Source organism: Electrophorus electricus, chromosome 8, assembly GCF_041902795.1.
Source record: "Electrophorus electricus isolate QZ-2024a chromosome 8, ASM4190279v1, whole genome shotgun sequence".
Taxonomy (NCBI): Eukaryota; Metazoa; Chordata; class Actinopteri; order Gymnotiformes; family Gymnotidae; genus Electrophorus; species Electrophorus electricus.
In genome coordinates, this window is record NC_137504.1 from 33,207,501 (window position 1) to 33,220,000 (window position 12,500).

A 12,500-nucleotide genomic window follows, 5' to 3' on the forward strand; every position below is an offset into this window, starting at 1 on the left:
GTGCATGTGTGTGCGTGCATGTGTGTGCGTGTGTGTGTGTGTGTGGCTGTGGGTGTGTGCTTGTGTGTGTGTGTGGATGTGTGTGTGTGTGTGTGTGTGCATGTGTGTGTGTGTGTGGCTGTGGGTGTGTGCTTGTGTGTGTGTGTGGATGTGTGTGTGTGTGTGTGTGTGTGTGTGTGTGTGTGCATGTGTGTGCGTGTGTGCGTGTGTGCGTGTGTGTGTGTGTGGCTGTGGGTGTGTGCTCGTGTGTGTGTGTGGATGTGTGTGTGTGTGTGTGTGTGTGTGTGTGTGTGTGTATGTGTGTGTGTGTGTGTGTGTGTGTCCTAGGCTGCTTTTTAAGCATGTGTCTATGCTGTTGGGAGGGTCTGTGCGTCTGATGCTGTCTGGTGGAGCTCCTCTCTCTGCAGACACACAGCGCTTCATTAACATCTGTTTCTGCCCTGTCGCCATTGGTTACGGTCTCACAGAGACGTGTGGGGCAGGCACCATTTCAGACTGTAAGTACACACACACACACACACACACACGAGCACACACACGCACACAAACTCACACACACATGCATACAGATGCACACTCATACGCACAAACACTCACTCACAGACACAAACAAACACACTCACATGTGCACACACATATACACGCATGCAGTGCTCTTACGTACAATGTCTGGAATGCAAGTATTTTTTACATTCCTGCTCCAACATGACAGGCCTACTCTGTGTGTGTGTGTGTGTGTGTGTGTGTGTGTGTGTGTGTGTGTGTGTAGTTTCTGATTATACTACAGGACGTGTAGGTGCTCCTCTTATCTGTTCTGAGATAATACTACGAGACTGGCCTGAAGGTGAGACATAAACAAAAAAAACTTTGTGTATTATTGTAGTTCTGTTTGTGTATCACTGTAGCAAGCAAGTTTATTATATAGCGATTTTATAACATCTGTTGTCACAAAGCAGCTTTACATTTGTCTGGGTCCAATCCCCAATAGAGCAAGACAGACTAGAGCAAAGGAAAAGATAGCAGCTTCAGTGGTGAGGAAAAGTCTCTAAGCCTGAGAGGAAGAAACCTCAAGAGGAACCAAGACTCAAAAAGGGGAACCTTTCCTGCTCTAGTCAGCACCAGCATAATGACATGAAATGAACAAAAAATTTGAAATAGGAATAATAATCCCAGAAAGTGGGGTGATTGAATTGACATTTTAGTCTATATTTCTAAAGTGTGACATGGCGATAGTGTGTCAGAGTCCAGGGTCAGGTCTGGTGGAAGACCAGCTCAGGTCAAGGACAGTGAAGACAGTGGTAGCTAAGTGCTTAAGGTACTTGACTTGTAATCAGAAAGCTGCCAGTTCAGGCCCCACTAATGCGAGGTTGCCACTGTTGGGCTCTTGAGCAAGGCCCTTAACCCTCAGTTGCTCAAGTTGGGTTCAATCAGCATTGTAAGCTGCTTTGGATAAAAGCGTCAGCTAAATGCCGTAACCATAAATGTAAGGGTTTCCTTCGTCAGGCATGCAGTAGCATGAGAGAAAAGAAAGATAGGTAGAAAGAGGAAGGATGTATATTAGTAAATATATTATATATTTGAGGAACAGTCAGCAAGCTGGCACCCTATAAGTGAAGTAAGTGGTGTGCAGGGTTACAGGAATCAGTAAGTTCTTTGAGATACAGAGAGACCAGCCATTTCAGAGCCTTATACACTGCCTGGCCAAAAAAAAGGTCACACACTCTAATATTTCGTTGGACCGCCTTTAGCTTTGATTACAGCACGCATTAACTGTGGCATTGTTTGTCACAACATTTATTTCTGTCCAGAGTTGGATTAATTTTTTCCCCAAGATCTTGTGTTGATAATGGGAGATTTGGACCACTGCGCAAAGTATTCTCCAGCACATCCCAAATATTCTCAATGGAGTTCAGGTCTGGAATCTGTGGTGGCCAATCCATGTGTGAAAATGATGTCTCATGCTCCCTGAACCACTCTTTCACAATTTGAGCCCGATGAATCCTGGCATTGTCATCTTGGAATATGTCTGTGCCAGCTACACAGCTGTTTAGTCCCAATCCTTTGAGTTCCCTTCGCATTGGAAATGCTCTTACCTTCACTATTAAACACATCCCTGAGTTCCATTGTTATTTTTCTACGATTTGATTTCACCACACTTTTAAGTGATCGCCGATCACGATCATTCAAGATTTGTTTTCTGACCACATTCCTTCCTCGAAGATGATGTTTCCCCACTCTCATTCCACTTTTTAATAATGCGTTGGACAGTTCTTAACCCAATTTTAGTAGTTTCAGCAATCTCCTTAGCTGTTTCTCTGCTTGATGCATGCCAGTAATTTGACGCTTCTGAAACAGATTATCATCTTTTCCACAACCACAGGATGTGTCTTTCGACATGGTTGTTTAACAAATGAGAAGCTACTCACTGCATCAGCTAGGGTTAGATAACTTGTTGCCAGCTGAAACATAATCACGCATGCAGTAATTATCCAATGGGAGGTTCTTACCTATTTGCTCAGTTAAATCCAGGTGGTGACCTTTTTTTTTGGCCAGGCAGTGTGTGTCCAAAGGAGTATTTTATAGTCAATACAGAATTTAACTGGCAGCCAGTGCAGAGAGAGCTGGAATAATGAGCTGGATTTTCCTGCTTCGAGTGACAACTCTAGCTACTGCATTCTGGACCAGTTGGAGGTTATTTAGTCACTTACTGGAACGGCCAGCCACAAGATACCTGTGGTATTCCAGCGTGGAGGTTATGAAGGCATGGATGAGCCTCTCAGCATCTTCAAGAGCTAATATCATTCATTACATACTGCACGTGTTCATTATATGGGAGATCGGAATCAAGATGACATTTGTGAATGGATTAAGTAAACAGAGATCCAGATTAAGAGTGGATTAAGATCTTATTTTCCCCAGCCTTAGGTCCAAGTAACAAGATCCCAGTCTTATTTGGATTAAGCAGAGTAAAGGTGATTGCCATCCAACATTTAACTCCTTTTACCCATTCTTCTCTTTTGTTGAGATTGGAGGGGTCATGTGGTTTGGCTGATACATAAATCTTGGCGTCATCAGTGTAGGAACTGAAGCTAATGCTATGTTTGCATATGATGTCACAAAGCGGAAGCATATAGAGGGGAAAAAGCAGAGGGCTGAGCATTAACCCTTGAGGCACACCATACTTAATCTCAGTAAGATCGGATGATTCCTCATCCAGATAGACACACTGAGAGTGGTCGGGTAGATACGATTTAAACCAAGACAAAACGTGACCTTTATGTCTCACTAGATTTTCATGCCTGTTGATCAGGATCATGTGATCTATGGTATCAAATGCAGCACTGAGATTGAGAGGCACAAGGATTATAGTATAGCCTCTGACAACAGCAAATCACTGACAACTCTAGTTAGTGTTGTTTCAGTGCTGTGGCAGGGTCAGACTCCTGGCTGCAAGGTTTCAGAGATGTTCTTCTTTTGGAACTTTATTGCAAAAGAATGAATTTATTCTAGTGAGGATTGATTCAGCTAGTCGGTTTAGTTGAGCTGATCAGAGTAATTAGTTCAATCAGTTGGATTGATCAGGGTAATTAGTTCATTTAATTGGACTGGGTTAAATGACTTTCATTGGACTTGTGGGATATTCGTCCACACACATAATTTGGTGAACTTTGAATTTTAGTTGGATCTTTTCCATTTTGTCATTGAAAACTTTCATAAAATAATTTCTATTAATTTGTTAGAGATCTATCTTCTGCCTAACTATGTTTCAGTTAGGCCCGATGTATTAAGGCTATTGTCAGTAATATTGTTCACGATGCGCGCTTCAGATGCTAAAGATCGAATATTCAATAAACCTCATTTGCTGTAATACTAGCTGTTTATGAATTTTAATCACACGATCACACGTTTGAACTGAAATGAATCCAACGTCTTGTGTGTTAGTTAGGTGATGCGTGTCAACTGTGTCTGCCTCTCTCACTCAGGGGGATACACAAGCCAGGACAAACCACTTCCACGTGGAGAGATTCTGATTGGAGGCCCAAATGTTGCTTTGGGTTACTATGGGAGCGAGGATCAAAAGGAGGGTGGAGAATTCTGGGTAGATGAGGCAGGGCAACGCTGGTTTTGCACAGGCGATGTGGGGGAGGTGCATCCGGATGGCTGTCTGCAGATAATTGGTGAGTGAAGCACCATCAGCCAATCAGATAAATTTAAGATAATTCCATTTAACATAATTCAAGATCAAGATAACATAATTATGTAATCCTGTACCACTGAGGACTTTTGATTAAGTGATTAAATATTATTAAATATTTAAAATTATTAAAATCATTCATCACCCCCGTCTCTCTTCTCTCTATCAGACCGTAAGAAGGATCTGGTAAAACTGCAGGCAGGTGAGTATGTATCACTGGGGAAAGTGGAGGCTGCTTTGAAGAAAAGTCCACTGATCGACAACATCTGTGCCTATGCTAGCAGGTACCTACTCACCACTAAAATGAACAACCATCATTTATGTATCAGTAAATATCAGTTTCAATGATGGGGACTCTTTCATTATCTGTCCAATCAGCAATCAGAGCTATATTATTGGCTTTGTAGTACCCAATCAAAAGCAGCTAACTGAACTGGCCAATAGAAATGGGATTGATGGCAAGTGGGAGGAGCTTTGTAATCATGCTGTACTGGAACAGGAAGTCCTAAAGTCCATTAAAGAGATTGCAACAACCGGTAAGCACTGCATCCTTTTACACAGATGCACATGCACACACTATAACTTCTGGAAAATATTTTGACATTTAGCATTTTGGGTAAAAATAAAGAAAGGAAAAAGTATTGTGTTCTTATCGTTTTATTGTGTGTGTGTGTGTGTGTGTGTGTGTGTGTGTGTGTGTGTGTGTGTGTGTAGATAAACTTCAGAGGTTTGAGGTCCCACTGAAGGTGTGTCTTAGCTCAGAGGTGTGGACACCTGAAACTGGCTTGGTTACAGATGCCTTCAAACTGAAGAGGAAAGAATTACAGAGACACTACATACGTGATATTGAAAGGATGTACGGGGCCAAATAACACACACACACACACACACACACACACACACACACACACACACACACACACACACACACAATGCAGACACACGCTTATAAATGATCTTGTTTCAGCAGGCAAAAGGGCCCCCTACTGGCAACAAAATGTTATTACAACATATCACCTGGAAAGAATCAAGGCAGGTTGCCTTGAAAATGATACGCTTCGGGTTGCAAATGTCCTGCATGTTTCGCCCCGCTGGTTTCGCTAATCAAGTCTCTCTGCTGTCTCGAGCAAATTAGCACACCCAGAACGTTGGATCTGAATATGCTGGGGAGTTATTTTACCTCCTGAACCTGAACTAGCAACCTCACAGTTAGCAACAATCAAAACGTTTTGATATGTATATATATATTTTTTACTAAATTGTATATTTTTAAAAAGTTTATAACTGTATATAAATCTGTAATGACATCCTTAAAGGAAAAACACATTTTCTGCATATTTCACGTCTTTAAACAAATGTAATGTGAGTGTGTATGTCATAGTGAAAGTAAGATGCAACCCTGCACAGAATGTATACCCCGACCTGAGTGTATACCCCGACCTGTGGGGTTAGTGGGTTGATTCAGACGTGGTGGAAAGTGTGAGAGAGCAAAAACGTGAGAAATACTAATCACCTATCCTCTCACATGAAAGACGGGACACGTTTAACTGAAGCTACTACAACCTCTCACCATCTCACAAAAAAATAAAAATAAATAAACAAACAAACAAATAAATAAATAAAATAACATTGTACAGTGAAAGGCACAAACAATGTGTTTTGTGTTTTTCATTGTAATTTGGGACTATAAGAAAATTACATGAACTAGACAGAAAGTTCCAGATGGAAATGTTACATTTTACAAGCTTCCACCTAGACAATAGAGTAAGAGTGTAAACGTTAGTGCTAAAGTCAGTGCTAATGTTAGTGCTAAAATCAGTGCTAAAGTCAGTGCTAATGTTAGTGCTAATGTTAGTGCCAAAGTCAGTGCTCACATCATTGACAGTGCTAAGCTAGCGCTGTTGTGAGCGTACAGGTGATACTGAGTCTGACACTGTGAAGGATGCAGTCTGATAACAAAGCTGCTTCTGTACATGTTCAATTATCTTTAGAAAACTATTCGCTGCTTGTGTGTGATGTGAAGATTGCTCTGCTTTTGTGGTGAACGTGTGTGCATGTAGCCGGTCCCAAACGTAAATGTAAACAATGTTTTGGTAAAGGTGAAGGTAAACTATGTTTTTTAACAGCCGATAAAGCATTTCATTGTTATAGGTTTTCCATCAGTAGCGTTAGTGTTGTTGACCATGTTAGTCATGATGGAAGAATAACGGATGTTTTCATCTGTCATTTGCCAGGTCTGCTTCATTTGTGTAGCATGAAAGGGTTTTATTTTACACAAATTTCGTTTTGTTTCATCTTTTTTTTAACACATACATAAATCATGTTGATAAGTGAGCCAAGCCTACAGATATATGTATAAATGTACAACGTTAAAGGCTTCAGGAATGGTTTAAGTGTGTCTTAATTTCTTAAAATCAAATCTCACTTAACATTCATCCAGCCGTCTTCTCCACTGTCTTCTTAGGCCTCCTATTTTCGCCGTAGTCGGTCAGTGACGGTATATCAAAATATATGTTTAGTATGTATTTTAGGTTTGGGTGCTGTATATACTACACTGCCCTCCAAACAGGCAAGCATGCAAACAAACAAGCACACAAACAAACAAGCATGCAAACAAACAGCATGTCCAGGGTAGACTTTCCAATATACAAATATAAATTGACATATATGTAAATATTAAAATTTGACACATTGCATACACCATCATTAAAACCACTGACAGGTGAAGTGAATAATTGATGATCTCGTTAAAGTGGCATTTGTTAAGGGCTGGGATATGTAAGGCAGCAAGTGGGAACATGTACATATCTGAGCAACTTTGCCAAATTTTCATGGCTAAATGACTGGGTTAGCGCATCTCCTAAAACGGTGAACCTGTCACAGGGTCCTGGACACTCAAGGCTCACCGTGGGCAGTGATGAGCCATCTGGTCTGATCCCACAGGAGAGCTACAGTAGTACAAACTGTTGGAGAAGTTCAAGCTGACTATGTTGGAAAGCTGTAAGAACACACATTGCATCACAGCTTGCTGATTATGGAGCTGTGTGGCTATAGACTGGTCAGAGTGCCCTTGCTGACCAAAGTCTACTGCTGATAGCACCCACAAATGGAACATGAATATCAGAACTGGACGGTGGAGCTGTAGAAGAAGGTAGTCTGATCTGGTGTTTTCTTTTATAACATGTGGATGTTCAGGTGTGTGTGTGTGTGCGGCTTGTACTATGAGAAGAAGGCAAGCCGTTGGAGGCAATGTGATGCTCTGGTCAGTGTTCTGCTGGGTCCTGGCATTCATCCGGGTGTCACATTGACATGCAAAACCTACCTAAACATTGACATGCACTCAATAATCCGATCTTTATCAGATTTCTGCAGTCATCTGTTCATTCAAGTGTTCATGTAAACAGCATACTCCGATGTCTTATATCATCTATAACTGGATTCCTTGAAATCTGATAAAGAGAGGTTGATTTCAGATCATTAATCTGGTTTCTTACTGTATGTATCCACATACCCTGATTTCTTTTGGATCTCTCAGACAGTGCATGTGTGAAAACGCACCCAGACAAAGCTGTAGTGGAAAGTGCAAGCATAATTTTTAACAACAGCCATGAAATGGCAACCACAGAACTACAAAAGCTCACTTGCATCTCTACAGCAGAAGAAAGAAAACTCAAAGAAGTGCAGAACTATGCACATGAATCCATACAAACGCAGGCCCATATTAGCCAGTAACATCGCTCCATGCTTTAAAAAAAAAGCCGGGACAGAAAGTTTTAAGTTACTTGAGTTAATCAAAGTACTGACACACCCATGTAGACTCAGAGTTTATCCATCATATGATTACTGAAGTGCATATAAATGCGTTCATTTGTCTACTGACAAAATTTGCGTTCTTGCAATTATGGGATTATGTAGTGTAGGTAAATGCACTCATGGCTGGAGAAGAAGCTACAACTTCACAGCAGGGTATTCTGTTATGGCTGTGGTCTCTTTCAGCACCAACATGCTCCCTGCCTCACTGCAGTTTTCCTTCAGGAATGGTGTGAAGAGTCAAAGTGTTGACTTGGCCTCCAGATTCGAGTGTCTGTGGGAGGTGCTGTATGAACATGTCCTGTCCATGGAGGCCCCGCCTTGCTGTTTACTTAAGGATCTGCTGCTAACGTCTTGGTGCCAGATACCACAGGAGGCCTTCAGAGGTCTAGTGGAGTCCATGCCTCATGGGTCAGAGCTGTTTTAGCAGCATCTGGAGGTTCAAATTCACCTGAATGTATTTGTTAAATACTAATTCTGCTGCATTTATTTATGGAAATGCCAGTACATCTATTGAAAATGAGAAATGCAAATTCAGTTGATTTTTTTTTTACTTCATGAAGACAGCATGCAGATCAGAAGTTCTGAAATGTTTTATCTTTGTGACACAGTTGTCAGAACTGACTGCTATTCCCACTTATCCAGAATTTCTCTGGGTGGATTTCATCTTAGTCATCTCTGCAAAGGACAAAACACAAAATGGAAACAAAACATTCTGATTAACATTTTTGAACAATTGTGGTTCACAGATTTAACAAACGTAGCTTTTCTCCCTAATAATGGTTAACCTAATTTTGTAGCTAATGCTAATTAAATCAACCTGAAACACAATCAATATGAAGACACCAAACACATTTAATATTCTGTCCTTCATATTGAAACACAATCAATATGAAGACACCAAACACATTTAATATTCTGTCCTTCATATTGAAACACAATCAATATGAAGACACCAAACACATTTAATATTCTGTCCTAGGACAAATAGTTATGTCCAAAATGTTGCCCCCTCAAATATGTCAGAAAGATGATGCCCCTCCCACACAGTCTGTGACTCCTCCCACCAGTCTACATTCCCACATCTTCTAGTCTGAACAACCCAACTAACTTAGATATTTGTTTACATGACAGCATGTGGGTGCCCTTGGAGTTGAACCCTTGACCTTGGTATTGATAGCACCTGGTGTTTAGCTGCACTGCCAGGTGAGCTTCAGGGGTACTAAACACTCAAATGCTAAAGGATTCCCCCTTACAAAAGCTCTTTAATGCTGCTTAGCCCTGGAGACTGAATTAGAACAATACTGACACAGGGTCAGAGGGCAGGGCTTTCCTGACCCTGATAGATCAGCTTCATCTGGAGACTGAAACAGAAACATATTGACACGGTCCATTTGTGGTCCCCTCCTCAGAGTATGTTCTCTAGCAGTGTTCGCTCAGTGACAATGACATGACCTCTGAGAATGCAAGCACAAAGTCTGTAAATTGATTCCCTCTCTCACCTGCACCGTTTCTCTTCTCACAAATGACCAGTACCAAAGAAGAGAGCTAACAGAATGAATCTCTGAATGTGGTAGGAAGTTAAACTATAGCCATGCATTTAAATATATAGATTGTTTTGTTACTTGTAGAAGTCAATACAGTGCTGTGAGGAATGGGTGTGTGATTGAGCTCTTACCAGAATGGCAACATTGTGTGTTGCATATAGATTATGCCCTTGCATTATAACTGAAAACAATACCTTTAAATAATCGTATATCTTAAACAGCTATCTGACAGTAGTATGTTGCCGCAACAGGATAGCCTCGTGTTTTATAACTAAATAGTTTCTTGGGCGTAATACTCAGACTGGCCGGCGGGCGGCGTGTCGAGACTGAGAGTCTGTCCTGCTGCCCAAACAACACACGGCGCAGTACGAGCGGCGGAAAGAGCGCTCACGGGGCTACTTTAGCAACTAAACACCGTCAATTTGTGGCTCTCTCAAATGCCGTCGATCTACTTCATATGGTCCGTCTGCTAAAACACGGCAGCCGCCCAGCTCTCAGCTGTCGCCGGGATATTTATGACCGAGTGCCGTTTTAGATCTTAACATCGAGGTAAGTTGTAAAATGGCGGATACACAGTCCCGACTAGGCTGCGCTGCGAGTATTTATTTATTTAAGTGAAATGCCCAGCGGTGCTGCGTTAGTCCGCCGTGCCGGGGGGTTTTACGAGGGCAAAGACGAAAGTTTTGGTTAGCGATGTTAGCTGCTAGCTGGCTGGCTAGGTGGTTAACTTTACCTTGTTAGCTAGCTAGCACGGACACTCGGTGCCAAGCTAACGGTGGCTAGTTGGCTGTCCTGCTCGCGCATGCTTCGTTACTGTTTAAAAAACTGAACTTAACGTACATTACGATCATGACAACCGCGTATTTTATCATCTAGCTCGGATTACAATCCGTGAACGTGGCTAGCTAGTGTTTTTTGAGGGCGAGTCAATGGTCGTTGCTGCCGTATAAAGTGGCGGCTAAGATGGACGACGGCCGTGCTAACGTTAGCTTATCTTAACTGTGTGTTTACGGAAGAGACTTCTCGCACACTGGCCGACTTTTGTGAGGTGTTATAATACGTAAAATAACGTTTCACACGCGGCGTGTCCAGCGACGACGTGTGTACGCGTTAGGACTAAGTGAGTGTTTAGACTTCTGTGGTAAATGCAGTAATAACGAGCCGACTCCGCTAGTTGCGTCCTGTTACCGCTACTCTCACACGGCTCGACAGGAAGCTGGCCACAGCAGGCCTGGAAACGGAGGGAAATGCGTTTAAAACGCAGTTAGAAGGGGCAGCGGGGGCACGCAGAAGCGACGCCCCGTCCTTTCCGCTGCCGGTCGTCCCGCGCGTTTTAAGCGGTGTAGTGACGCTGCGAAACGTTTCCTCGGCGCGCCGGTTCGGTTTATTTCACACTGTTTACATGTCTCGAGCCGCCGCCGCCGCGCGCGCGCGCTCTGGATGTCTTGCCCAGTGGTTACAAACTCGTGCTGTGTGCGCAGAGCGGCGTCGCGGGCCCCGGTTGCGTCCAGCGGTCCTCGTGCGGCGGGGACGTTCTTACATACACGCGAGGAACCGGAAGATGTTGAAGAAATGATAGCTGCTCAGGAGTTACAGACGGACTTCCATTACTCTCAGTAAGTACACTAAACGCACACTCTCTGCGGCCGGTTCACTCTCCATCCGAGCACGCCAACTTAACACGCTCGGACTGCACGGGAATGTGTTCTACTTCAGTCGCTGCAGTCGGCGTTGCACGTTTGCTCACGTGCAACGGGAGATATTTAAGGGACACTGCGGTCAGATCCCGCTTAATGACATCTGGTTGAGCATTGTGTCCTGTTGGACTGTGCCTATGTTAGTGTGTAGGCGTGACTTCAACAAGAGTGCTCACCTGCTTATTTAAGGAGTGTGTGTGTGTGTGTGTGTGTGTGTGTGTGTGTGTAGTGAAGCAGACACACAGCTCTCCTCAGACACAGACTTGGAGGATCCAGAGAGCCGTAATGCCAAACCTGGGAAAGGAAAGGTAATAATTAGCCAATCATCTCTTTCATGTGTTCCCTGTCCACCTGGGTGAAGTGTTGCTGTAGTCTAAGGTATGCGATGACCTACATCAACTGAGTGTGTGTGTGTGTGTGTGTGTGTGTGTGTGTAGAAGGGGAAGAAGGCTCCAAGTGAGAAGGTGAAGGGTGCAGGTGTGCGTGCACAGGGCAGAGTGAATGGACACCATCAGGAGAATGGCACCGAGAATCTCAGCCTGTTTGAGATTGTCAAACTGGGAAAGAGTGCCACACAGGTACACATGCGCACACACACAAGTACACTGGTACACTGAGACACGTGCACACAGGTAGAGTCTGTCTCACGCACACACACACAAGGTACATTTTGCCCTTTGGATTTAAAAGAAGATACATAATGTCAAAGACCAATGTCTTTGTGGTTTGTTGCGATCCAAGTTAACGTAGGTTCTCTTTCTGCATGTCTCGGTGTCTCGTCCTCGTCCCACAGTCGGTAGTTGACGACTGGATCGAGTCCTATAAGAGCGAGCGAGACATGGCGCTGCTGGAACTCATTAACTTCTTCATACAGTGCTCCGGCTGCAAAGGTTGGAGCCAGGCTGTACAGACCTGTGTTGGCTGTAGATACTACTTACATACACGCTGTCCTTTGGGTGCCTTCTTACAGAAGTGTGTGTTTGTATGTGTGTTTAGGTGCTGTGAGTTCGGAGATGTTCAGACACATGCAGAACTCTGAGATTATTAGAAAAATGACTGAGGAGTTTGATGAGGTGAGATTCCACTGTGTGTGTGGTTTATGGGAGGTCTGTGTATAGTACTCAGATGTTTGAAGGTGCTCGGCACTGTGTGTGTGAGATTGATATTACTTGATTTTTGAATCGTAGTGAAATAATTGAGGCTGAAATTTGTTCTTTTGTTTCCTGTTTGTGTGTGTAGGACAGCGGTGAT

At 43.1% G+C, this 12,500-nt stretch overlaps 2 protein-coding genes across 3 annotated transcripts in view; both read left to right on the forward strand.

Annotated features, from left to right (window-relative positions):
* Positions 1 to 6,576, forward strand: part of acsl4b (acyl-CoA synthetase long chain family member 4b) — a 14,808-nt gene extending 8,232 nt beyond the window's left edge. Inside the window, exons 10-15 of the mRNA XM_081719845.1 lie at positions 328 to 497; positions 770 to 844; positions 3,984 to 4,178; positions 4,365 to 4,479; positions 4,574 to 4,731; positions 4,910 to 6,576. Coding sequence (XP_081575971.1) covers positions 328 to 497; positions 770 to 844; positions 3,984 to 4,178; positions 4,365 to 4,479; positions 4,574 to 4,731; positions 4,910 to 5,067 — 871 coding nt within the window. The 3' untranslated portion in view covers positions 5,068 to 6,576. The remainder of the gene's footprint in view (positions 1 to 327; positions 498 to 769; positions 845 to 3,983; positions 4,179 to 4,364; positions 4,480 to 4,573; positions 4,732 to 4,909) is intronic.
* A 3,304-nt stretch (positions 6,577 to 9,880) lies between these two features.
* Positions 9,881 to 12,500, forward strand: part of stag2a (STAG2 cohesin complex component a) — a 16,422-nt gene continuing 13,802 nt past the window's right edge. Inside the window, exons 1-7 of one of the 2 annotated variants that reach the window (XM_035527270.2) lie at positions 9,881 to 10,101; positions 11,034 to 11,168; positions 11,479 to 11,557; positions 11,687 to 11,827; positions 12,043 to 12,139; positions 12,246 to 12,322; positions 12,489 to 12,500. The exon at positions 12,489 to 12,500 is cut by the window's right edge and continues 193 nt beyond it. In XM_035527270.2, coding sequence (XP_035383163.1) covers positions 11,125 to 11,168; positions 11,479 to 11,557; positions 11,687 to 11,827; positions 12,043 to 12,139; positions 12,246 to 12,322; positions 12,489 to 12,500 — 450 coding nt within the window. In that variant the 5' untranslated portion in view covers positions 9,881 to 10,101; positions 11,034 to 11,124. Of the gene's footprint in view, positions 10,102 to 11,033; positions 11,169 to 11,478; positions 11,558 to 11,686; positions 11,828 to 12,042; positions 12,140 to 12,245; positions 12,323 to 12,488 lie in introns of those variants that run through there. The other variant, XM_081719380.1, reaches the window with a different exon arrangement.